Raw genomic sequence first — 26,235 nt, 5'->3', positions numbered from 1 at the left:
GGCCATTATATGATTTGCCTTATGTCAAATTCAGACCAAGCAAATGTATAGACAGTAGGTAGATTAGTGGTTGCCAGGGGCTGAGGGTATTAGAAGCAATGGGGAGTGAGTGCTAATGGATATGGGGTTTCTTTGGGGGAGATGAAATGCTCTAAACCTGATTGTGATGATAAACGCACCCCTCTGAGTATGCTAAAAACCACCCAACTGTACACATTCAATGGGTGAATGTGGTGAACGGGTGAATTCCATGGTATGTGAATTGTGTGTCTCAATAAAGCTGCTATAAAAGGCAAGGAACAGGGGCACCTGAGTGGCTCAGTTAAGTGTCCAACTCTTGGTTTTGGCTCCAGTCATGATCTCAACATTGAGGGATCAAGCCCCATGTCAGGCTCTGCACTCAGCACCAAGTCAGCTTGGGATTCTCTCCCTCTCCCGACTCACGCACACATTCTTTCTCGCTCTCAAATAAATAAAATCTTTTTTAAAAGGAGGGGGGTGAGAAACAAAGAAACAAACGAAGAAAGGAAGGGAGAAGAGAAAGGGCAGCGGCTGGTCCTCGGCAGATCCCAAACCCGGTTTTACTGTCACCAGCCCTCCAGCCCATAGACCTTTCCTGAAGCTCATGCAGAAGGAAGAACGAATGTGTTCCATAAACTCAGGTGACTAGAAATGTTACATCTCTTTGTGTTAATTAAAATCAAGTGACATCTGCCAGGAAATCGGATTTCAGTCTCCACACAACCCTTCTGCACATCACCTCCTGGCAGAGTGTGACCTTGCCATTAGAAATGTGGGCTTTAAGTCTAGTTAAGCCTGCCCCTCCATCCCTCCACTTCCTCCTGGGAATCTTGCACGGATTCATCTCGTCAGCAAACTCCTTGCTCTCCCCGCCGTGTGAGCCTGCTGCTCACCGCCCTTTAGATAGACAAGTCCTTTCAAGCATTCTTAATATATCTAAGATATATTCTTAGCCGGATGCACTGGTGTTCTAAGCCACGGCTGTGACACATGTTTCCATGAGCCCCGCTCACCGCCCCAGAATTATGTGGTTCCACTGAGGGGTTGTCCTAGGCCCACGGCACCACCGAGTGCTGAACAGGGCTCTGTGGCCGCCCCAGCCAAGCCCCAGTGTACTGTGGGCTCACATGTGCAAGAACATCACATTCCTTCATTTTCTTTAAATCACATTACGTTTTCAAGCCTTCTACCCCAAAACTGTTTCAAGAGATAGAAAACCTGTATAGACCCAAACCAGAGGTAAACTGAAATAAAGGTCAAAGATCTGTGCCTTCTTGGGACGCCTGGATGGCTCGGTTGATTAAGCATTTGCCTTCGGCTCAGGTTGTGATCTCAGGGTCCTGGGTAGAACCCCACGTCGGGCTCTCGGCTCAGGGGGGAACCCGCTTCTCCCTCTCCCTCTGCTCCTCCTCTCCCCTTTTCGCAAATAAAATCTTTAAAAATAAAAAAAAAGCAAAAAAACAAAAGCAACCCTCCATCCTGCTCAGGACTCTAAAACAATTTTCAGCGAACTAGAAATAGGAATAAAATCAGGTTAAAATCACCCGATGAAGGTGACCTACCAGAAATCTTCGTATCTCATAGTGAGACGCTTGACACGTCTTGGTTCAAGTCTGCTCTTCCTGCCGGCACGTTGCTCCTGGTGGCAGGTGTCTTTGGGGGAAGCCCCACCCTCCGCTGTGTGATGTTCCGGGTGCGTTCCCCCCTCGTTCACTCCATCCAGGCGGTTTTCCTGTCTGCGTCCATCAGAGCAGCGCACCCCACCCCTGCCAGGGGCACCTAGAGCAGCCCTTCGCTTCAGTGGGGAGACGGATGGGAAGAAGAGCATTGATTATTTCTCAAGAATGGCGTCCCACCACTTTCATCATCTACTCCAGGAGAGCCCCTGATCAGGGGCACAAACTAGGGCAGTTTACTGCAAGTTTATAAAGGCAAAAACTTGAAAATAACTCACGTGTGCCTGGGTGTTTTATAAGCAGCTAAATAAAATCTAGAAGCCTTTCCCAAACGACTAAGTAGCAGTTAAACTGAGTCGGAGTAGACCTATATTTTTTGACCAAGAAAAATCCTTAAGATATAATGTTGAGGGGTGCCTGGGTGGCTCGGTTGGGTGGGCTCGGTTGGGCAGGGAGTTGCTGGGCACTGAGGTTTCATGCCAGGCAGGCGGAAGGAAGGGCCCTGCGTGTCTGCGCATAGACAGCGGCGGCAAGCACTGCATCCGGGCTCCCTAACGCCACTGTCGTCCCACTCCCCCCTCCCCCCACGTGGCACACGTCCGTCCACGTGGCAAACACACAAGGCAGAGCAGGAGCCTGGGCAGGGGCCATGCCAGGGCAGGGGTGCAGGCCTGGACGCAGCTGGCGGCTTGCCTTCTGACGTGCCTCCCTCTTGGACTGCCTTCCAACCCCAGGTGCGGCAGTGGGTGGGCTACTGCCCCCAGTTTGACACCCTGTTCAACCACATGACAGGCCGGGAGACGCTGGTGGTATACGCCCGGATCCGGGGCATCCCTGAGAGCCACATCAGCGCCTGCGTGGAGCAGATTCTTGACAGCTTACTCATGTACGCGTACGTGGACAAGCTGGTGAAGACCTACAGGTGAGACTTTCCACCTTCACTGATGAGAAGTGCCCTGGCACTCCTCAGTGCAGGGAGTGCAGGCGGCGAACGTCAGCTCTGGGTTTGGGGTCACTGCGCAGTCCATATGTCACTGTGTGGATTTGTGGGAGGTGGCCCCCTCCTGTGGACGAACGGGTCCGTGGCCCGTGCTGCCCAGAGGCACTGCTTCCACTAGGCCCCGGGCAGGTAGGGGACTAAGGACAAGCAGGTAGCCTCACAGGTGTTATTGTCCTGCGCGTCGCAAAGGGCGGATTTTTGGTAGGCTCGTGTTTCAAGTGCGTTACCTTATCTCGCTGCGTCTGGGGCATCTGAACTGCTGATGTCTGGCTGCGAGGCTGGGCGTCTTCCTCTGTCCTCTGTGCTGCTGATAAGGGCCAGTCTCGTTAGCTTACACAGCAGGGCCAGTCCCAGGACTCCCTCGGGGGTGTGTGCAGCTCCCCCTGGAGGATGCTGGCACTATCCCACTCCTAGGACCAAGGAGTCAGAGATGCCCAGGCGGTAGGTGACTGCTGACCTTGGCTCTTCCCTCCCTGTTGGCTTTGGTTTCAGGCAGGTTTTTGTACTTCCTCGCATCCTTTCAAGATTAAATGAGTTAACACTTGCAAAGTTTAGAACAGCCCCGCGCACATTGTAAATGCTATGTGTTCATTCAAGAAAAGTTAGCTAAAATGGCTCTCTGTCCTTACAGCCCTAGAGACCGTAGAGACCCTCAAAGAAGACTCATAGACCACGTTCCCACCCTGGACTGACCCCTCTATCCACAGCCATGATCTATACACTGAGTGGACAGTCAAGTCACAATGCAACCTCATAGGAGGGTGGTGGGCATATTACTACAGCCCCACTCGGGCTGTGGGACACTTCCTCAACAGAGAACAGAAAGCCTTCGTGTGTGTGTGTGTGTGTGTGTGTGTGTGTGTGTGTGTGTAGGGGGGTTGGGCTACTGCTGATTATTAATTGCCTTTCACCCCAACCTTTCCCCCCCTGCTCCCAGTGGTGGCAACAAGCGGAAGCTGAGCACAGGGATCGCCCTGCTTGGAGAGCCTTCGGTCATCTCCCTGGATGAGCCATCCACTGGCATGGACCCCGTGGCCCCGCACCTGCTCTGGGACACTGTGGCACGGGCCCGAGAGTCCGGCAAGGCCATCATCATCACCTCCCACAGGTAGAGCCGGGGTCTTGGGGGGTCAGTGGAAGAGCCAGGACGAGGGCTGGCCGGGTGGGGCCGGGTGGACAGAAGACCTGTCAGCAGCTAGCTCAGACTCTGTGAGGAAAGTCGCCAGCTAGCCATGTGGGCCACCCTCTGAACATGGGAATCAGGAACAGTGCTATCCGGCCGTCGACACCGGCCCCTCTGCCTGAGCCTTTGACACGGAAGGCAGGCGTCGGCATCCCCCAGCCCCGTGTCAGGCCTCTGCCCCTCTCCCCAGCATGGAGGAATGCGAGGCCTTGTGCACCCGGCTGGCCATCATGGTGCAGGGTCAGTTCAAGTGCCTGGGCAGCCCACAGCACCTCAAGAGCAAGTTTGGCAGCGGCTACTCCCTGCGGGCCAAGGTCCAGAGTGACGGGCAGCAGGAGGCGCTGGAGGAGTTCAAGGCGTTTGTGAACCTGACCTTCCCAGGTGAGGGCCACTGCACAGAGGGCATCTGTGCCTCACCCCTGCCGAGTCCCCCATCCCTGGCCCCTGGGAAGAGGGCCGTGATTCCATGGTCCCAGGCCCTCCAGCCTGGCCTTCATGGGGACATGGTGTCTTCTTCATGCAGGCAGCATCCTGGAAAATGAGCACCAAGGGATGGTCCATTACCACCTGCCCAGGGATGACCTCAGCTGGGCCAAGGTGAGTGTACCTGCCCATCAGAGGGAGCAAACCTGTGATGTCACCGGCTTTCTGGGGTGACTTGTTTTCTTTTCTGCGTGAAAGATGCATTAAAAGCATCTCCTCTCTGCCAACCCCATGACAACATTCACGTGGATTTCATAAAACATAAGGATGTGTGCATGGGAAGGGGTCTCTGAGATCAGCTCCTCTTGCCCCCTCATTTCATAGAGAGGGAAGACGGTCCAGAGAGGGGACACCACATGCCCAGGGTCCCACAGCAAGCCAGAGATCCAGCTGGGGCTTCTGCCTGCTGGCACCATTCCCAGCCAGAGCCTTTCCCTGAGATCACAGACAGCTAACTTCCCTAGGACTGACTTCTTGGGAGGTGCTCTGGGCACAACTGAAAAAGAGATGGGTCTTTTGGGGGCTTCATCACACCCAAGACCCTCCCTCTTTCCACTCTCTGCTGCCTCCTCTCCCCTCCCTTGTGCCCCCTGTCCACAGTGGCCTCCTCCTTCCCAACAGGTATTTGACATTCTGGAGCAAGCCAAGATGAAGTTCATGCTGGACGACTACTCTCTCAACCAAGTCTCCCTGGAGGACATTTTCCTGAACTTTACCTGCTCTGTGCACCCAACCAAAGAGGAACACAAACAAGGGCAAGCAGAGCCAGCAGACTATTCATCAACCTCTCCACCTCCCTCCCAGCCTCCCTCTCCACTTTTCTCCCAGCCTCTCTCTCCACCTCCCTCCCAGCGTCCCTCTCTACTTTCCTCCCAGTCTCCGTCTCCTCTTCCCTCCCAGCCTCCTGCCCAGCCTCCCTCTCCACCTCCCTCCCAACCTCCCTCTCTACTTTCCTCCCAGTTTCCCTCTCCTCTTCCCTCCTAGCCTCCCTCTCCACTTGCGTCCTGGCCTCCCTCTCCAGCTGGCTCTCCTCCTCCCTCCCAGCCTCCCTCACCACTTCCCTCAGACATTTACTTGCTGTAATAAAGAGTGCAAAACCTGCCATAGGCTGCAAGGAGTACAAAGGCAGCCTGTAGACCCAGTGAACTCAGTTCAGAGACTGGGTGGCTCTCTGCCAGATTGGGCCCTCTCACCTTAGAGGCCTGGTGGAGAACCTAGTTCCATTTCAGTGGAAAAGGATCCCCTTGAGTCCCGCCTGGGTGGCTCCATGGCCTCATTGAGACCTGGCTGTGGAAGCAGCCTCAGAGAAACACCTGCCATGTCCTCTCAAGGTGTAGTGGCTTGGGGGTGACCATGGTTCTCATGATACTGTCCTTCTGAAGGCAAGAGAAAAGAGATTGATGAGTTTGCTAACCTGAGTCTCAATTTTTCAGTGTTTTAGTATTTCAGTATTTGGATTTGTGAGTCTCCATTTGTTCTCTGCCCACCCCCCCCGCCCCCACCCCAGTCCTTACAAATCTTAGGAGTGAGCCTGCATGTGACAGTACATCAACCCATGAAGTATTATTCAGATGAGTAACCTGAAACTTAAGAGACATTCATCAACTTTCACAGTCAACAGGGAGTGGAGCCAAGATTCAACTCACGTAGAGGTTCTCAAAGTGGGGTTCCTAAGCAGCAGCCAGAAACATGCTAGAAATTTCATCCAGAAACATGCTAGAAATTCAGATTCTTGGGCCCCACCCCAGACCTCCTGAACTGGAAATATTTGGGGTGAGACCCAGCAATCTGTGTTGTAAGGACCCCACATTAACAAGTACTTCTGATGCAGCTCAGGCATGAGAACTACAGAGGGCAGGGCTGTGTGCTCCAGGCCACAGCACGGGCCAGCCTCTGTGCACAGATGGATGTGGCTGCTCACCTTTGTCACAAGCACCCTCCTCTGGCGCATGCCCTGTCAGAGCCTTGCTCCAGCGTGCTCACGCCAGTCCCTTCTAAAAAGCCCCCTCTGCTCCTCCTTTGCAGGTAGTTCTCTCCCTCTTTTCCCAGCCAAGCTCCAGGAAAGTTGGTGTCTCCTGACCCTGACCAAACATCCTACCTGCCATCACCCCTCACCCAAAATTACAGCACTGCTCCACCCTTGGCTGCCACACGGCGGGTCTCTCCATCCTCTCTCCCTGTGCCTGCTCTGTGGCATTTCAGAGTCCTTCCCACAGCCTTTCTCCCTCACTCCCGCCTCTGTGCCCTGCTGTCCTTGAATCTTTCTCATTCACCCCCCACCCCATGTCTTCAACTGCCATCTTCCTCCAGCTGGGAACTTCCCCGACCCGACAGTCTCGAATTTTCCAGTGAGTTCTCACCCTCCTGCGTGGGTGTGTCCAGTGGGAAATGGGCTCTTCTCACCCTCTGGGAGTGGCTTGTTACCCTACGGGGCCCCCAGGGCTCTTCCTGCCAGGGCGATGGATGCAGGCAAGGGCCCACAGCATGGCCAAGAGAAGAACACTGGTTTTCTGAAAAATAAGAATACTTTACCTGCGAATAAAGGAAAAACGATGAGGACACAAAGAACCGGGGAGAGGACAGCTGAGGGACTTAAGAGAGCAACATGCTATTTTGGGCTCCCCAGGGGAGTGGGTGTGGTGACAAAGGTGCTACTGGAGTCCAGGCTGGAATGGCACACTTGTGCCCTGGGGGAGATCAGCAACAAAGTCACAGTGCACGGGAGGAGGAGGACAACACAGTAACAAAGCGGAGAACAGTAACCAAAGGTGTGAGGAAGGAGGAGAAACTGCAGAGTCCACCCTGGGTTCCTCCTCGTGCTTCTGGGTGGAACATGGGCCACCTGGGGAGCAGCCCCAAGCCCGCTGGGCTCCATCCACTCTGTTTCCTGTGCGCCCCACCTCGGCCCCTCCTTCAACCCCAAGCCCAGGGCCTGGTCCCTGGCCTCTTTAACAAGGGGCCTCTCACGCCCCGTGTGTGGCCGTCCGTGTACTTCTGTTTCCTGCTGCAGAATGGCAGTGTGGCTCTCGCGTGTGCGCCCGGCTGCCCAGAAGGGACCGACGACCCTGAGGACCAGGCCGGAGGGGAAGGGAGGGCTGACTGGGGGCGCGCAGGGGTGAGGAGAGCGTCTCCGGGAAAACTACCGTGTCCTCCTCCGTCCAGCGCTTCTCCCGTGAAAGACGGGCCGGAGGGCACTGCCCAGTCCCTGACGGACACCGTGCTTGGGGTGGCTGGGGGCAGCCAGTGAAGTAGGCTCCTGGCGGGGCAGTGAGGATACAGCGGGGACACACAGGGGCGACGTCCTGCCCGCGGGACGCCTGAGACACGATTCGCGGGAAGAAGGCGCCGGCCGAGTCCCTGAAGGGGCTGCGTTCCGGTCCACGCCCCCCGTGGCTCGGCCGCCCGAGCAGCGGTGTCCTCGCCTGACGCGCGGGCGGGAGGCTGGGCGCGCGGCCTCGGGGTGAGGGCCAGGGGCGCGGTGGGTGCGCAAAGGCCTCCGCGGACGCCGCTCGCCGGGACCCGCGCCGCCGGAACAGCGGGGCCCAAGCGCACACACAGACGCCCCCACCAACCCGGCAGACGCCGCGCTCCCCCGGGGACCCCTCCCGCCCCGGCCGGGGGGCGGGGCAACCGCTCGGACTCCACCAATCAACGGCCGGCGTTCGAATTCGCGTCCTGGCGTGGCCAATCGCGAGCTCCCGGCGCGGGCGGGAGGGCGGGACCGGGGCCGGGGCCGGGCGGCCGGGCGGCTCGCGCCCCCCCCAGCCGGCCAATGGGAGGGCCGGGCGCATTTGAAAACTCAGGCGGGCGGTGGGGCGGATTTGCGCCTGCGCGGGGCGCGTGGGGCTGACGGCGGTCGGGGGCGCGGGCGGCGGAGTCGGCGGCGGCGATGGGGAGCGGCGGTGGTGAGTGCGGGGCGCGGGCGGCGGGTGAACACCGAGCTGGGCGGCCCGGGCTCTTCGGCCCCGCGTGCGGGGCGTCCCGGCGGCGCCCGCCCGGCGCGCGGTTTAAATGCCCGGTGGCGCCGCGGGTGCGGGTGGGCTTGGCGTGAACGCCCCGCGCGGGGCCCGGCACCTGTCGCGGGCGGCGAGTACCGCGTCCGGCCTAGAGCGAGGGGACGAGCACAGTGTGGCGGTCACATCCAGGTACTCTGTGGGCCTCGGTTGCCCCGCGCGGCCCGTTAATTGGTGGTAGGCGACTCCTGTAAGGAGCCGGGCAGGGTAGGAAGGCCTGCGGAGGGGGTCCTGCGGGCGGGCGGCGGGGACGAGCGGGGAGGAAGCCAAGTGAGCGGCGCGAGGGGCTCCTGCTGAGTCGTTCTGGTGCGAGTAGGAGCGGAGATGGGCAGGGGTCCGAGGGCAGAACCGTCATCCGCGTTCGCCGCTCTTGCCCCAGTAGCCAAGTTCCATGATCACCTGCTATTCGCCGTAAGTATTTACTGGATCTTTGAATGAATGATGGTGTCTGCCGGAATTCCCGGACCACTACTCCCTTTATTTAATCTTTGTGTGGGACTAGAAATGCGGCCGGTTCCTTCTGTGGGGAAGGCACAGTGACTGTTCCGTCGTCTTCAGATACAACTTTGCACGTCAGCCCAGCTTCTTTCCTAACATCACCGAGACCATTCTGCTGTTCTTTTTCAGTGATCCACTGTCGGTGTGCCAAGTGTTTCTGTTACCCTACAAAGCGAAGAATAAGGAGGAGACCCCGAAACCTAACCATCTTGAGCCTCCCTGAAGATGTGCTCTTTCATATCCTGAAATGGCTTTCTGTCGGGGACATCCTGGCTGTCCGAGCTGTAAGTTGCCAGATGAAAGTGCGTCGGCCCTGTAGCTTGTTGACCTAACTTGTTGGTTTTCCCATCACTGTTTCGTGTTCTTAAATGTGAGAATAAAATTTTGGCTATGAAAGAGGGCAGAGGCTACAAGGATGATGTTGTTACTAGATGTTTGAGGTTGTTGCGATCAAAGCTGAAACATAGTGCGGTATGTTTTGAGTCTGTTGCGATGTCTGACAGAGAAAGTACCCTGTTGTGGCAGTGAAATTCTCACCTCTTAAGAAACAAGATAGTATATTAGGGAAAACAAAAACACATTCTCGAGGACAGATTGCATGTAATGTCGAGCCCTAAAAGGGACCCTGGGAGTTAGTTTGCAGATATTCAACTGCACCTTCGTTCAGAGTGACTTACTCAAGGGCATACAGCAAATTGGTGGGAAAACTCCAACAGGAACTTGTTTCTCTGACTCCCAGAGCCGCCTCCATTGTGGTCGTAATATCCATGGGTGCTGAGTTTTCAATGGCAATGGGAACTTTAGCCCTTGAAATACTCACCTGTGCTCAGGGCTCCCAGCTGGGGCACTCCTGCCTCTGACCAGGATGATATTGAGTTTATTGGTCTTTTTCTAGAGCCTCTGTTGACCTCCAGACTCCAGCCGTTTTCCCACTAGCAAGGACCTAGGTAGAGGAGCACAAGATAAAATTCTGTTCTACTTGCTCCTGTTAGAGTCCGTTTCCCCGATCATTATAGGGTATACACCCTTACAGGGGTGTCACCCCCTCTTTCTCAAGGTGGATGCTTATTTTGCCTTCTGGCACCACTGTCCCCACCTTTAGAGCCTCCGAGAAACTTGTTTCTTCCCTCTCTCAAAGCAGCTATTACTTTGATACACAGGGGGCCTTTCCCCCTGGCGTGGGTTGGGAGACAGGAGGCCCTCCATCCGTCTATGTCCCATGTTCAAGGGCTCCAGGTGTGGGGCTTCTGGGAGGTCCCTTGATAATGCACCCCCCCCCGCTTCCGTTGTTCTGCAGGTGCACTCCCACCTGAAGTACCTGGTGGACAACCATGCCAGCGTGTGGGCATGTGCCAGCTTCCAGGAGCTGTGGCCTTCTCCAAGGAACCTGAAGCTCTTTGAAAGGTATCTGCACCTGACAACAGCTCCATTTTCTCCCATCTCTGGGCCTCCCTGTTATGCCAGCCTGTGTCCCCAACGCCTGACCTGGGCGTGTTTTTCCTCTTGTGGTTGCCCTCGCCCACGTCTCACCCCCCAGGGAGTGACTGAGGGCTGTCAGCGTCACCTGTGGAGTCACATGAAGCACAGTCATTGGCCATCCATGCCACCAGCCCAGCCGGACTCATTAGTCACTGTCATGCTTCGAAGGGTCTCATGGGCTGGGACCATTCTGCGTGACTCAAACGCAGGTCACCTGCCTGTGGAAATTTTACTCAGCCCTCTTTATTTTTTTGGTCAAAAGTGTGTGATTTCACTCCTGTGAAATTTTTTTTTTTTTTTTTTTGGTCAAAAGTGTTGCGTTTCACTCCCTGGTTGATGCTGTCCTCCTGCTGGGATTGGGACGCAGGGGGGGGGGTCAGAGGAGGTGTGAGCCCCTCGGCCTGGGGGCCCCAGCGTGCTGGTGACTAGACCTATCTATCATCCACGTGTGCCGGTGGCTCCAGACAGGCCACCTGAGACCTAAGCCACATACCATACGATGCCTCTGTTTAAGGTGTGCAACTCAGTGGTTTTTCGTAGATTCACGCAGTTGTGCAACCATCACCACTCCCTTGAGAACATCCTCATTACCCCACGGGCAAAGCCAGAGTGAATAGGGGTTGACGTCAGTGCTCACTCCCTATTTTCCCTGCAGTCCCCCAGCCCCTGGCAGCTCCAGATCTGCCCACTTGTACGTGGATTTGCCTGCTGTGGACATTTCATATAAGGGGAATCTTACAGCGTGTGGCCTTTTGTGGCTGAGTTCTTTTGTTTGGCACGTCTTTAAGGTTCATCCATGTTGTCATGTGTCATTGGATGAGTGGTATTTGCGTTGCCTGAAAAATCCTCAGTTAAGAAACAAGAGTTCTAGCTTCAGGTGGTGTGGCGGGACAGAACCTTCATGGGACAACACAGGTGACACTGTGTGTTTTTAATGGTCTAGGGCTGCTGAAAAGGGAAATTTTGAAGCTGCCGTGAAGCTGGGTATAGCCTACCTCTACAATGAAGGCCGTAAGTCCTCACGGGGCTGGGGCTGGCCTCGCCCTGCTCGGTGCTGACCTAGTAGAACAGGCATGAGCCCTTCTCCATGGGAGCCGTTCAGCCCTTATTCTTGCCGGGTCCAGCCGTGGGCCTCTCCCCTCAGCAGTGTGTACCCACAGGGGCCCTGCTATGGGACCCACTGGTGATCTTTGGGTCCGTACGCTTTAATTATTTTAACAAACCTTGTTTTGACGAATGCTTTAATTCCACCAGCAGAGACTCAGAATGGGGGGGCTACTCAGACAAACAGGGCTCCTCCACCAGCAGCGCCCCACTCCATCCAATGAATGCCACAGCCCATGTAGGTGCTGGCCCCTCTCCATCCTTGGCCATAGTTCCTCCCTGGAACTCTGGGGCAGCAATCAAAGGGTGCCTAATTCTATGGGGTGTTAATAACACAGTAGCCACGGCTCCAGTGGGAGGCAGGTACAAGTAGGTCAAAGCTGGCCTGTGCCTGAACGCCTTCACCCCCCAAGGAACAGGTGCTCCTTGAGAGAACCCATGTGGCCTTCTCCTCTCCAGTGCCTGCCCCTTTGCTTAGCACACAGAACCAACCTGCAGGGTGTCCAGTCCCAGCCCCCAAAATGCATAAAGACTGGGGATAGCTGCTATGCTTCTGCTTCTGAAAGATCTGGCATCTTGCTGGGAAAGCCCCTGCTCATAGCTGGTTGGGATTGTTGAGACCCATAGAGACGGTGGGTGGTCCTGCACCTCGTGCGGTCCCCCTTCAGACAGCGGTTCCCAGACAGGATTCACGTACCATCCAACTCACCCATCTAAAGTGCACAAGCCAGCAGTTCGTAGTATCTTCACAGAGTGGTGTAGCCATTACCACCGGTCCAGGTTTGGAACATTAGCCCAAAAGGAAATAGTACCCACTAGCAAGGGTTTGGGCTGTAGCTCCCAGCAGGAGGGAGGGTGTGTGTGCTACCTCCACGGGGACACCTTCCCAGACCTTCAGAACCTAGGCTACTGTCAGGGACACATGATTCACAAGGTAGGGAAGAAAGGGAGGAGCCCCCGTCTTGGAGGGTTCTGCTCTCTTTAAATACCAGCAATGTTGCGCTGCGGCAGGCGTAAGATTGTAGCCTTTGAAGAAAGCCCACGGAGAACTCTGTGCACCTATCTTTCGGAGACATCCCGAGTAACATTCTGTCCGTGTCCGCAGTGTCTGTGTCTGATGAAGCACGTGCAGAAGTGAACGGCCTGAAGGCTTCTCACTTCTTCAGTCTCGCTGAGCGACTGAATGTGGGTGCCACGCCCTTCATCTGGCTCTTCATCCGCCCTCCGTGGTCGGTGTCTGGAAGCTGCTGCAAAGCTGTGGTTCATGAGAGCCTCAGGGCCGAGTGCCAGCTGCAGGGAGCGGGTCCTGGCGAGGGACACACGTGGGGCCGGCGTGCTGGACGGTCTGAGCCCCATAGGGTGAGTAGAGACCCTGGACCATGTAAGGCCAGGTGCCTGATGACAGTGGAGGTGCAGAAAATCGAGAATGTTGGTGTGGGGGCATCTGGAGATGAGCCAGCAGGAGAGGAGGCCTCACAGCTGGGGCTCCCAGGGAGTCCCATGGGGGGCTGGGCTGCAAATGCGTTGACAGCTGGAAACACAGGACTCAGGCTCCTCGAAGCCTGGAATCGGGGGGGTGGCCCTTGGGGTGGGATGTGGGCCAGGCAGGGGCCACGAGAACAGGTGGACAAGGAAGGATGTGCCCCCCTGGAAGTTCTCTTTCCACTCATGATCACACTTTGTCCTTCTCTTGTTCAGACTCACAGAGCGTCCATACTGCACTGCTTGGGGAGAGTGCTCAGTCTCTTCGAGGTGAGTCGTCTGTCCCCCCCTGTGCTAGGTGGTGTGGCCCTGGCCCCCCTGAGCCAGCAGACGTGGTGTGCAGGGGCTTCGTGTTTCTGTGCTGCTTGCCTTCCTGGCAGCTACAAACACCAGGGACCAGGAAGTAAGCGGGAAGCAGCAGGAGGGGCCGTGTGGGGTATAAGGCCCAGGCAAGGCCCACCTGTGAGAAGCAGTGTGGAGCCCCCAGAGCATCCGAGTGCTCGCCGGGCCATGGGCTGGTTTCATGACCTGGCTCCAGGCAGCCTCTCCCGCTCTTCCCACAGACCTCCCTATGCTAAAGAAGCTTTGCCAAGCTCATGATTAAGGAGCCCACCCTGCAGCAAACTTAGGGAAGGTGTGGCTTCTAATGACAGGTGCAGCTGCGGGGAGGGACACAGCTCACGTGAGCGAGGCCAGGGAGGAGCCTTGAGAAAACCTCCACGTCACCATCTGGGAGGGCCAGTGTGGAGGGCTGACCCTCCGGCGAGCAGCTCAGAGCCCAGCTAGGGGCCATGGGCCAAGCAAAACACAAACCTCCTCTGGGACGAAGGGGGCCTGTGAGGGCAGAGCTCAGAAGCTCACCCTCCCAGCGGTTGTCAAAGCACGTATCTTAGCAGAAGTGGTTTCACTCCTAGTTTACTAAACTCATTTTATTAAAAGAGAGATCCCTGAATATGCTTACTGAGAGGTCTGTGGAGAGACCATGGTGGCCCGTAGAGGCCGGCGCTCTGCGGGGAGCATGGCGGAGGAGGCCACGGGTGAGGGTTGGCGCTCCGCTGCGGGGAGCGCGGTCAAGGAGGCCTCTGTGCCGGGTTTTGTTGCAGGATGAAGAGCAGAAGCAGCAAGCCCGGGACCTGTTTGAAGAGTCTGCTCATCAGGGTTGTCTGGCCAGCTCATACCTCCTCTGGGAACGTGACAGGAGGACGGACGTGAGTGGCCCGGGGGCTGGGGAGAGGAGGATTTGTGTCGGCCAAAGGTGCGGTCTCCAAATGGGCCCTCAGGCAAGGTTCTGTCCGCACTGGGGGCCCTTGGGCAGCTCCCCGAGCACCAGGAGCCGCCGGCCAGCAGCTGCTCCCATAGCTGCCCCAGCAACCACCGCCATTTGGGGGATAAGGGGCTGGGAAGGAGACCAAGCTGTGGACCCTCTAGGGGTGTTGGGAGGAACATTTAGGAATTGAAGGGTTGGTTCTGAGTTTCTCCAGAGACACAACTGTATAAATAGCATGGTGACACTCTCCCATTGACAGATGTCAGATCCTGGGCGATGCCTCCACAGCTTCCGGAAACTCAGGGACTTCGCGGCCAAAGGCTGCTGGGAAGCACAGGTGAGGCAGGAGCCGGCCTTTCTCCTTCCCGCTCCTCTCCTGGGCAGTAAGACTGGCCCAGGGCTGACGCCAGGGCTGACAGGAGTGTAGCTGGGGGTGTGCCCTTCACCTCTACGCTTCACCCCGGCGCCTCCAAGCCCCTGCCCCGCCAGCCCTCCAGCCTCTCTGTTCTCGGGTGCGGCCGTGCTAGGTCTGCTGTTAGTGCTTATGTCGCTCCCTGAGGTTGCCTGGTAGCTCGGAGCAGATGGGGGTGTGCAACGCTGCCCTGTTCCCATCATTTCACCCACTCACCGGGTCGCCCAGGGTTAGAACCAGGACATGAGGGATTTGCAGATGGCGTTCTCCAGATGCTCTCCCATTGCAGCTGTAAAGAACCGTTGTTTAGGACAAATCAAAGACAGTCCCCCTTTGCCGAGCAGGTAGAAACACTCTTGTCGCCCCGCCAGGGGGGTGTTTTAGAGTCCTCTGCCCTAAAAGTGAGGGAAGAAATCACAGAGCGGTAGGCAGCCCAGCCTGACGTGTCCCAGAACATGGCGACGTTTATGTCCCAGGCAGTCAGCAGATTTGCAGCAGCGAGAATAGCGGACAGCGCGGTTCTCTCAGAAGCTCTAACTGATTGTAAGAATAGCAACGTTCCAATAAACATTCACAGGGTCCTCATGTGCTCCCGGAAGAGGGGAAATAGAAAAAACTGGTCAAAGCCCAGGGCAGCGTCCCCCCTCAGCGCTAGTTAACGGGGCACACAGCTAAACAAGATCGTGTGTACGTATGTCTTTTTTCTGTACGTGTTGAGTGGATCGCTAATAACTTCTGAGAGTACACATTTTTCATGAGAGCAGTTTTTGCTGGCAAAGATGTGACAAAACATTCACTTAGCTGGTATGAAAATCTGTGCAGCCCTTTCAGAAAATACTAGGCACAGTCGCCCCTGCGGGTTGACCACGTATGCAGACAGGTACCAGTCCCGAAATGGCTACACCGAGATGTTCCAGTAATAAAACAAATCTAACTCTGGAGGGAAGAACAGGTAAAACACGCTTACAGGCGTTTCATATCTTAAGGAACCATGTTATTGTTAGGTGAGCTGAGAGAAGGTAAAATGTATCTGTGCTATGATCAGGAATGCATAGAAACATCTAGAAGGAAATATCTAGAAATGGTTGCTAGTTACCATCAGAGGGTCTAGAGGTGCCAGGGGGCCCATGCCAAGTGGCAGACACAGCTCTGTCAACCCACACACCCGGCTACCTAGGCAGGTGCTGTTGGGCCCTCATGGAAAGGGAAACTGAGGCACACAGCACTTCCCCCAGTTTGCCTGTGGTGTTCACATAGACCCAGGTTTTAAAGCCAGGTCATCTGAACCTCCAGCCAGTTTTGGCCCCTTTGCTTCGCTGACTCCATAATGCACATTTTGACCCTCTTGAAGTTCCTTACCGCATGACCCAGTGTTTATTTCAGAATGAGTAGTTAGAACCTGAGCCGTGCTGCTTCCAGAAGGCGGAGAAGGTGTACGCGCCCGCTGTGTGCCCACACGTCTTCTCCCCTGGCAGCCTACGGCTTCGCGCTCACGTGTGTGTCTGTCCCACAGCTGTCTTTAGCCAAAGCCTGTGCGCATGGAAGCCAGCTCGGACTCGGTGCGACAGCCTCGGCCGGGGTGGTGCGCCCCCTCTTTCAGACCTCCCGTGCCGTCAGCAAGCAGCAGGTCTTCTCTGTGCAGAAGGGCCTCAGCGACACGATGAGGTGAGGACCGCGACAGCAAGAATCTGCGCAGGACAGTGGGCGGAGGCAGAGCGGCAGCCGGGCTCCGGGCTTGGGAAGGGGGCTGTCGGGCCCGTTCCACCCAAGCCACCGTCACAGGGCGCCAGGGCTAGCAGCGCCGCTGGAACCCCCCTTCGTGCGCGTGTTTTCCAAAACTGGGGATGCCCCTGTTCTCCAGGGCTTTGAAGAGAAGATATCCCCCATGAGTGTCCGTGCTCATTTTCCTTTTTAACCCTCAGAACGTGTTACACCATTTAAGCATCTTTCTAAAATGATGGGATTTGTATTGCCAGTTTCAGTAGCCAAAACACCACCTCTTCTTGACGCCTCCTCTTGTGAGCTTCGGTGTGGCAAACGAGGGTCCGCAGCCATCGCGCCTGCCCAGAGCGGGGAGCAGAGCCCTCTGGGGTGGCCTCCCGCCCTGCGTTCCCTGCCCCTAGGGTTTTCACTCGGTCACAGGACATGTTAGAAATTAATGTAGAAAACATAAATGATTCTTTAAGCTTCCACGAGATTTCAAATATGCTTCGGAAGGGCACCTGGGTGGCTCAGTCAGCTGAGTGTCCGACTCTTGATTTCGGCTCAGGTCATGATCTCAGGGCACTGAGCTCGAGTTCCGTGTCGGGCTCTGGGCTGGGCATGGAGGTTGCTTAAGATTCTCTCTCTCTCCCTCTCCCTCAGTCCTTCCCCACTTTCTCTCTAAAAAATTAATTAAAAACATGCTTTGGGTTTTGAAGGGGCAGGAATGTGCTCAGTAGACATCTGTGTATAACAGGATCATGGCTTCCCTGGAGAGGCTTGATCTCGCACCCGGTGCAGGGACGCACTGTCCTCTGCTCCCACATCCCATGTCAGCAAGCTGTTGTGCTATGGAACCCTGGGCCAGTGCCGCCGGCTGCAGCCCCTTCTCTCCCCACTGCTCCTCCTCCTCTGAGAAGGTGTATCCTGAAAGCACCTTGTGCCCCTCTTGGGTGACCCTTTTTGGGGGACTGTCGCTGTTGTTTGGGGGGACACTTTCTCCTTTTCAAAAACAGAATTTTGTTGAAATATTAACATCATGACAGCCTTTGAGTTGAGCTGCTTTTCCTTTTCCTCTATATGAAGCAAAACAGATGCCTTTTTTTTTTAAACTGAGGTATATTTGATATGTGACATTGTGTTGGCTTAGGATTTAGCCATTTTAAAGTATACAATTCTGTTGGTTTGTTTTTTGTTTTAAAGATTTTATTTATTAGAGCGTGTGTGTGCATGCGAGCAAAGTGAGGGGCAGAGGCAGAGGAAGAAGCAGGTTCCCTGTGGAGCAGGGAACCCACAGGACTCGATCCCAGAACCCTGGGATCATGACCTGAGCCGAAATCAAGAGTCAGACGTGTAACCAACTGATCCCCCCCAAGCGCCCTGGTTGGTTGATTTTTAGAAGTCCAATGCTGTGAGCCCAGTCTGGGTGGGGGAGCATCCTCTGTTCCCAGTGTTGGATGGTTTAAAACCTCCAACACCTGGGTGGCTCAGTTGGTTGGGCAGCTGCCTTCGGCTCAGGTCATGATCCTGGACTCCCGGGATCGAGTCCCGCATCGGGCTCCCTGTTCGGCGGGGAGTCTGCTTCTCCCTCTGACCCTCTTCCCTCTCGTGCTCTCTGTCTCTCATTCTCTCTTAATCAAATAAATAAATAAAATCTTTAAAAAAATATTAAAATAAAACCTCCAACACCTGGCGGCACTCACGCAGTCTTCCAGCTCTGGGAGGAAGCACAGGCTGTCTGTCTCACCCCCATTCCCATCTCCCTCCTTCCCTCCACCTGTGACAGATGCTTCCACCCGGTACCTGGAATACCTGCCCAGACCCCAGCAGCTTTGTTTCTTCTCCCTCTTGCTTCTGGTCTCTCCTCTCCTTTGTTCAGAGAACTGTTGACCATATTCGGGCACCCTTGCTGTGGCACCCAGCACTCTCGTGTGAGGTCTGTGTCCCTGGTCCCAGGTTGAGCCCCCTCGAGGAGGGACCGCATGTCTGTCAGCCCCGCCAGGGCTGCTGGGTGCTGAGAAGTCCGGTGCTGGGCTCAGGGCACCCTCCTTTAGCTCCATTCCGGCTCTCTGCCCCATTGCAGAGGGTCGAGATAAATGACCCCATGGATGGAGCCGCTCCACGAGGAGGATATAGGTTTGCAGGAGGGCCACAGGTCTTGCCAGCTTCATGTGACTGTTCTCCTGTCCTGGGCCCTGTGATCTATCCTCAGCCCTCCAGGGTGGCCCCACCTTGCCCCTTACCTGTGTCTGGGCTCATCCAGTACCTGGCTGTCTGTGTGGAAGAAGGCAGGGGACACAGGTGTGTGAGCCCAGCTTCCTCCTAGGAACTCAGCAGCCTTGGGGCCTTCCCAGCCCCCTTGGACCTGGCACCTCTGGCTGGGACAAGTTCCTGGGTAAATCGACGATGCTGCAGATAACCAGCTCACTCCCTGTGGACGGACGGGCCAGGCGGGAATGGGACGCTCACCCTCATTTTCAGGGGTGGTGCTCTTCCTGCAGGTACATCTTGATTGACTGGCTGGTAGAAGTCGCCACTATGAAGGACTTCACGAGCCTGTGCCTTCACTTGACCGTGGAGTGCGTGGACCGGTACCTGCGGAGGAGGCTGGTGCCCCGGTACAGGCTTCAGCTGCTGGGCATTGCCTGCATGGTCATCTGCACTCGGTAAGCTCCCCACCCACCCCGGGCAGGATCTGCGAGATGACCCTCAGCATGCTGGGCCTGCCCAGCCTCCCGGCCTGGCTTGTCGATGAAAGGAGCCTTCAGTGTCCCACCTCATCAGATGTGGGTCTGAACTTCAGGGAGAGCGCAAGCAGAGTAGTTCTCCTCAGATGAGGGACTGACCCTTGGTGCGTGGGTGGCCGCTCATTCCGGCCTGCGGGGACCCCAGAACATGGCCTTGCTCAGGCGGGTTTAGGCTGGGCCCCTCCTCCCCTGGCCCCTGAGGGTGATGTGGCGACCTGCCCCCCCGCGTCCTCCTTCCGAGGTCACGGAAAGACCCCTTCTCAGCAGTCGAGCTCTCTAGCCTGTGTCATCAGAGACCTGCAGTTAGAGGGTCTCATGCCCCCAGCCAGCTCCCAGAACACCCCAGTCCCACTGCAAACACCGGGTGCCTCCTCGTACAGCTGCCTGCACCCTTGGCAACTCTCACTTTTCGTGCAGAACCAGCTTACGTTTTACCTAAATCTACTGTCTTTTATCAATACTTGTCTGTCCCAGTTTTGCCTTGGAAACATCTTGAGTGTTCTTGTCTTCCTAAGGCAGACATGCCCGTGTGGTCTGCCCTTCCCCCTGCAGACTTGCCATCCTTGTCCGAGAGCCTTGGGGCGTGAGGGACGGGCTCGCCATGCACAGCAGGGTGCACTCAGACACTCGGACTTCCTTTGTGTGTAGCCCTGAGGCAGGGGGTCCAGGCTTATGTTGTTGGGGTGGTTTTTCTATGTCATGAGGTCACAGAAAGCCCCAGCTCCTGTCTTACTCTCTGCCACCCCTGGTGACCCCTGAGGCAACCGTGTCCAATGCTGTGAGCTCGGTCATGTGGTCGTGCTGGGAACTGGTATGTGTGGTCTGTAGGGGACCAGCGTGGGCTTGGGGCTGCAGGCAAGGCAGCCACCTGCCGCCCAGCCCCTCAGGCATGCTCATGGGACCCTGCATTCAGACCTTCTCAGTAGAGGTGGCAGAACAGACGGGCCCCACTTCCTCATGCCCGAGCAGCGTAACCACACCCTTGTAATCAGAAACCAAATTACTGGACCACCAACTGGCTAGCAGTGAGATGCTTTATAAAGATCCTAGAGGCAGAGATGCCCCACCTCTGCTCAGAGCAGTGCCTGCCATGGCCCTCTGCCCGGGAGCTCCAACACCCGGCCCCACTGGGCCCACTCCCGCCTCATGCCCTCTGCACCTGTACTCCCCACATCTCCCATCTTCTCTCTCGGTCAAGCCCATAGCAAACGGGGCAGCTACAGCGTCCCCAGGACAGAGTAGCCACGGCTTGGTTCTGCTCCCTTGCCAGCAGGCTACTGAACCAGCGTGTTCCCTGCTAGTTGGGGCCACCGGAGAGTCGAGAACAGATGGCCAGACCCGTGCTGAGCACCTACCTTCAAACAACCTCCAGCCCTCCTTCTGCTGGCTCACCCACCTCCCAGATTTAAGCTCTTGTTTACATGTGCTCTGTAGAAGCTGGTTTAATCCTCAGGTCATTAAGAGGATCGACCAGTCACGTCGATTGTGGGTGCCTTTTGCAGACACCTCTGCGTGCCTGGAGCTGGCCACTCCCACGGCCAGCACCAGTCCCACTTCCTTGGCAGACCCTTCAGACAGGGTCACCCGAGCTCATCTGTTCCTCTCGGGGGCTGCAGGCAGCTCAGTCCACTCTTTGACCTCCCCCCCCGCCCCATCAATGGGGCTGAAGCAATTGCTGCCTCTGGGGAGAGCAGACTCCTTGCTCAGGCCCCTGCTTGACATTCTAGGTTCATCAGCAAAGAGATCCTGACAATCCGCGAGGCTGTATGGCTCACAGACAACACGTACAAGTATGAGGACCTGGTGCGGATGATGGGAGAGATCATCTCTGCCCTGGAAGGGAAGATTCGGGTAAGTGGCTATTTGCTGTTTACTTTCACATCAGAGCTGAAGCCATGGGAGGGGACAGGAGGAATCGGGCTCCTGCATGGTGGTGAGCTTTCCTGCTCTGGAAAGTCTTCCTGGACCCAGAGGGCACGAGGCTGGAGCTGCAGCTGGTCACTGCAACACCCTGGTGCCGGTGTGAACATGGGCAGGGCCAGCCTCCCCGCTGAGTGGGTGGGTGAGCCCTCTGCGTGCCAGGACCCCACGTCACCTCCCTGCCCCATGTAGGTCCCCACTGTGGTTGATTACAAGGACGTCCTCCTGACGCTGGTCCCTGTGGCGCCGAGAACCCAGCACCTGTGCAGCTTCCTGTGCGAGCTCTCCCTGCTGCACACCAGCCTGGCGGCCTATGCTCCAGCCCGTCTGGCCGCAGCCGCCCTACTGCTCGCAAGGCTGACGCACGGGCAGGGTAAGGAGCCCGCCCTTCCACCGGCTGCTCAGCAGGGCGAGCCGGGGACTGGGGACTCCCCAAGTCAGGACACAGGAGACGACTCTCAGATGCGAGGGGGGGTGGGGGAGAAAAAAGAGCATGTGCGTCTCCGCTCAAGGAGACACCAGGACAGACTAAAGCCATTCTGTGGGGGCGAAGTTAAGAGATGGTTATAGCGTTAAGTATCTCCCGCACCTTGACAGCGAGCATGGGGCGTTTGTCACCCCAAGCTCTAGGAAACTGCACAGCAGAACTATGGGGGCCGTGGGATGCGGGGGGGGGGTGTCAGCACCGCCCCAGCACCCCTGCTTTCCTCCCCAGCACAGCCCTGGACCACGCGGTTGTGGGACCTGACTGGGTTCTCCTGTGAAGACCTCATACCCTGTGTCCTGAGCCTTCATCAGAAGTGGTGAGTCTGTAGAAGTGAGCCCCCACCCAGCTGCCACAGAGGCTGCGTCCTTGTGTCCCACGGGGAGCTCGCTGTCAACCCTCACACAGACCTGCCCCGCAGGGCACTGCGTTCTCAGAGTCGACCTGGAAAAACGCCAGGTCACGTTGCCTGTTTGGCACAGTTTTGACATTTGATGCGCATACAGCAGCTCCTCCCAACCCAGAGCTCACCCTGCAGGCGGCGGATGGTAATAGAAACATTGAAGCTGGCTGCCTGAGCAGTGGCCAGTGTGGCTTGGGACCACCTGTTCCCTCGCTCTGGAGATGGCCAGCTGCGATTGCTTCCTGCCGTGGCCCTGCTCCTCATCCGCTCACTCTGGTGCCCGCTCCCGACATGTGCCCGTGCCAAAGCCCAGCCGCTGCCCCCTCGGCCGGGCCACGCTCTGCACTCTCTTGCCCTGCGTGCGGGTCTGGGGGACTCTGGCCTTCTGCCTGTCCTCAGGCACTTCCGGGACTCAGAACACATCGGAACCTCAGCCTCTGACTTGAGCCCCAGAGTCCCCTGGGCTGGGGTGCCGATGCCACCTGCCCTGGAGCCCTGCATGTGACCCCACTGTCCCTGTTTGCAGCTTCCACGATGACGCCCCCAAGGACTACCGGCAAGTGTCTCTGACCGCCGTGAAGCAGCGGTTTGAGGACAAGCGCTACGAAGAGATCAGCCAGGAAGAGGTGCCCGTGCCCCCGCCGCCCCCCCCCGCCGCCGGCCCCTCCCGGCCCCGTCCCTCCCCCTGACCAGGTCTCCTCTCAGGTACTGAGCTACGGCCAGTTGTGCGCAGCTCTGGGAGTGAAGCAGAACAGCCCGGAGCCCACGTCATTCCTCAGCACAGGGGACATCCACGCCTTCCTCACCTCTCCTTCAGGAAGGCGGACCAAGCGGTGAGTGAGCCCCATGTCTGAAACCGTGCGTGCTGGGCCTGGTTCGCTGGGGACCCCCACGGCTGTCTGAAGGGCTCTGTTACCCCCTTTTACACAGAGGGCTTCTAAGACGTAGCAGGGAGAAGCAGCAGGTCCCACGAAAACTGAAGCTGGGGTTGGATCTAGGCCTTGGTTCCTGGGCCCAATCTCCACTGTCGGCCACCCTGTTCTCTGTCTCCAGTGCAGCTGTCTCTCTTGCTTTAACCTGGCCCCTTGGGGCAAAGGTGGTCTCAAGCACAGGCTGAGCCCAGCACAAGCACTTGCGGGCCACCCTGTTCCACTGTGTTGCTGTCACTCCCGCCCCTGTCCCTCTGCACTTCCCGGGCTGTCCCGTCTCCCCCTCGTCTCCCGAGTCTATCCCACGCATGTCCCCCGTCTCAGTGTCCTGGCTCGACCACCTGGAATAACTTGCCCTTCCCACCTTACCCACCCGCCAAGTCCAGATGCGCAGCCCCTCACTGTGCCACCGGCCCTGCCTCTAGGAGCTTTGCTGCGAGCTTCCTGAGGGCAGGCAGCTGGGTAGCTGTGTCGTCCCCGCACCCAGCACAGCAGGCCAGGGCGGGCAAGTGCAGAGGGGACCAGGCTGGGTAGGAGGACCAGCCACGACCGGGCTCCTGGCCCTCCCACCCTGCAGGAAGCGGGAGAACAGCCTCCAGGAGGACAGGGGCAGCTTCGTCACCACGCCCACCGCGGAGCTGTCCAGCCAGGAGGAGATGCTGCTGGGCAGCTTTCTGGACTGGAGCCTGGACTACTGCTCTGGCTACGAGGGTGACCAGGAAAGCGAGGGTGAGAAGGACGGTGACGGTGAGTGCCACGGCCCAAAGGCCACCCAGATGCCCCCTCGGGGGCGGGGAGGGGCGTCCACACCCAGGCAAGCGTGAGACAGCAGAGCCCCTAGAACACCAGAGTGGGGTCGGGAGCCAGGGTGGGCATTCTCCCAGCCCCTGGCAGGGAGAAAAGACCTGTGTCCGGCCCCAGCCAGGACTGTGGGAGGGCTTCACCGGGGCAGGGAAGCAGAAGAGACCTTGTCTGCAATTCACAAGGAGTTCTTTCTCGAACATTGTGTGAGATGTGCCACCCACTGCCCTTTTGGGCTCTGTTCCTTGTGCACCCCTCCAGAGCTGCCTGTCGGAGGCTCTGCCCCTGTGTTCTCGAGCAGCTAAACACAAAGGAAGCCCAGTTGAAGCAGTTTCTGTCAACTTTCCAATTGCTTGCTTTGTGTCCACTTGGGGATTAAGTGAATTATTGGTAACTAGTTTGTAGTCGCTCCCCCAAATCACACTGAGTGCCACCCTCAATTTCTTACCCAAAGGAGAGCAGTACAGGGGACAGTCCAGTGAGAGCCACGCCTGTCCTGGCGAAGAGCTGGACCCTGGGCCACTGGGGGTCCTGACTGGGCAGCGGGGCACCCTGTTGCTCGGGCAGTGGCCGCATCTCTCTCCTCATGTCTTCCCACAGTGACGGCCCCCAGCGGCATCCTTGATGTCACCGTGGTCTATCTGAGCCCCGAACAGCACTGCTGCCAGGAATCGAGTGATGAGGAGGCCTGCCCGGAGGACAGGGGACGCCAGGACCCGCGCACCTGGGTACCAGGCCCCCAGACGCCTCCAACGCCAGGGCCTGAGCCTCGGCTCTGCAGCACAAGGGAGCCAGGCAGGGACAGTGTGACCTCAGGGTACTCCTCCATCAGCAGCACAAGTCCCACAAACTCAGTGGACGGCATCTCAGGGGGCCCTCCCCAATCTACCTCAGTGCTGTCCCCAGGCAGCGACTCAAACACACAGCCTTGCCACCACCATGCCAAGAAGTCGTGTTTACAGTGTCGCTCTCCAAGCCCTCCGGAGAGCAGCGTGCCCCAGGTGAAGAGGAAAAACCTATCGACCCACAGCAAGGAGGAAGGGGAGGAGGAGGAGAGGGACCTGAGCCAGGCTTGCTGAGGCTGCGAGTGTGCCCGTGCTTGCCGCAGGGAACATTGGCTAAGGGAGGGCTGCCGCTGCACTAGGGAGCCGTGGGGGCACTGGAGATGGACGCCATGTGGACCCCAGTGGCTCTCTCACAGGGAACGGAGAGAACACGGGACGCTAAGTTTCTTTCTCCAGGGTAGTCCCATGCGAGCCGTCAGAATGTCTGAATCAGAACAAAAACTCAGATTCTTCCCTTTGGGAAGCTTAGCCTCAAAGCAGTTATGCCACACCCTGTGAAGCCCGTTTCTCTGTCCCCTCTTGTGTCTGTCCTGCTCTCTCTGGGGAGCTTGAGCCCACGTCCTGATCTCCCCAGCCCCACTGAGCCCCATCCCAGGAGCCGACAGCTTTCACAGTTGAGAACGCGTGTGGCCGGGTGGCCTGGCCCAGCTCCCCTCCCAGCATCTCTCTGGTTTTGGGTTCCTGGGGGAGCTGACAGCTCTGAGCGCCCCACCGTCCTCATATCTCCGCACCTGCACCTGCCCCAGGCCCCCGCCGCTCCCGTCCTCACTGGGTGGCAGGTCCCCTGCTGAGGGAGCCATGCCCCTGCACACTGCTGTGGACTGCATGGGACCGCCAGGTGGGGGGCCCTAATTGCTTTCTTGGCCCTCAGCTCCCTGCCCACCACACTCTCCGCTCCCTCAGAAATCTGTCCCTTCCTCCAGAGTGATTGGTCTTTGTCCCCAGCAGGTGGTGTCCACATGAACACCTCTCTTTGCACTGAATTTCTGGGCCATTTCTTTTCCTATTTCCATCCTTTGTTCTTCTAAGATGGAAATAAAAAAAAATTAAAGATAGAAGGCATTAAATTTAAAAGAGAGAGATTCTTAATTTTATTTAGGCTCAACTAAAGGAAAAAGGAACATCTGATTCAGATCCCTCAATGCTATCCTGACACTCTTCCCAGAGAGTTTAGATGGAAAAAAATTGTCATTTGTAACATCTGAGGTGACCACAGTGCAGAAGAGTGAGACTCAGAGGACCTGTCCCCACCTGTTGGGTGAGGGTGGGTCTGCTGTGGGTTCCAGAGGCTTCCCCACACCTGCCACCTCCTGGGTACAGCAGCCAAAACACCGGCGGGATCTGCTCTAGACTGACCCCAACCACCCCCCGGTTGGGTGGACCACTGAGACACATGCCCTGAACAGATAGCTTCTGCTGCTTCTCGGAACGTCAGAAAGAACCACTGGGCCAGGAGCCATCCCCCAAATGCTCTTGAACCCGAGCTCTGTGGAAGGAAGAGATACTCCGCGGTAGCTCTTCTGGGTGCTTGTGTGTGTGCGAGCGTGGGTATGGGTGTGTGTGGGTGTTGCTGTGGGAGCTGTGTTCCTGCTACTCTAAGAGAATTCTGACCACCCCAGTGGGGCACGGTTGAGATTGCAGATGTTTCCTGTCAACTGTGCCCCTGGGCATGTGTGAGCCTCAGTATCCTCATCTGTAAGATGGGGCCATAGTACCTACCTCATAGGGGTATTGTGGGGATTAAATGTGATGAGGGTAGTGGCAGCTGAGTGATGTGCATATCTGAA

General features: G+C 57.1%; 2 protein-coding genes and 1 long non-coding RNA gene across 3 annotated transcripts in view; 2 read left to right on the top strand and 1 right to left on the bottom strand.

Annotated features, from left to right (window-relative positions):
- LOC112828197 (ATP-binding cassette sub-family A member 17-like) overlaps positions 1-5,347 on the top strand; it is a 72,863-nt gene extending 67,516 nt beyond the window's left edge. The window contains 5 exon segments of the mRNA XM_025877105.2: positions 2,432-2,619; positions 3,635-3,805; positions 4,071-4,261; positions 4,404-4,477; positions 4,985-5,347. Coding sequence (XP_025732890.1) covers positions 2,432-2,619; positions 3,635-3,805; positions 4,071-4,261; positions 4,404-4,477; positions 4,985-5,347 — 987 coding nt within the window.
- A 122-nt stretch (positions 5,348-5,469) lies between these two features.
- On the bottom strand, positions 5,470-7,846 carry LOC141373988 (uncharacterized). Its single transcript, XR_012380481.1, has 3 exons — positions 7,507-7,846; positions 6,724-6,873; positions 5,470-5,739 (listed from the first exon to the last, which is right to left on the bottom strand). It is a non-coding gene; the product is annotated as an uncharacterized lncRNA (long non-coding RNA).
- A 349-nt stretch (positions 7,847-8,195) lies between these two features.
- CCNF (cyclin F) lies at positions 8,196-25,503 on the top strand. Its single transcript, XM_025877141.2, has 17 exons — positions 8,196-8,268; positions 9,004-9,158; positions 10,172-10,278; positions 11,297-11,364; positions 12,563-12,816; positions 13,156-13,209; positions 14,043-14,147; positions 14,466-14,543; positions 16,132-16,283; positions 18,821-18,985; positions 20,794-20,917; positions 21,179-21,359; positions 21,702-21,789; positions 22,400-22,499; positions 22,579-22,706; positions 23,380-23,549; positions 24,204-25,503. The coding sequence occupies exons 1-17, from the start codon at positions 8,253-8,255 to the stop codon at positions 24,680-24,682; spliced, it is 2,424 nt and encodes an 807-aa protein (XP_025732926.1). The 5' UTR covers positions 8,196-8,252; the 3' UTR covers positions 24,683-25,503.
- Positions 25,504-26,235: the final 732 nt, after the last annotated feature.

This window comes from Callorhinus ursinus, unplaced genomic scaffold (assembly GCF_003265705.2).
Source record: "Callorhinus ursinus isolate GAN/ISIS: 27379988/994484 unplaced genomic scaffold, GSC_fseal_2.0 scaffold13, whole genome shotgun sequence".
In the NCBI taxonomy this organism is placed as follows: Eukaryota; Metazoa; Chordata; class Mammalia; order Carnivora; family Otariidae; genus Callorhinus; species Callorhinus ursinus.
The sequence above is the reverse complement of the archived record's forward strand: the minus strand, read 5'-3'. Positions and strand labels throughout refer to the sequence as shown.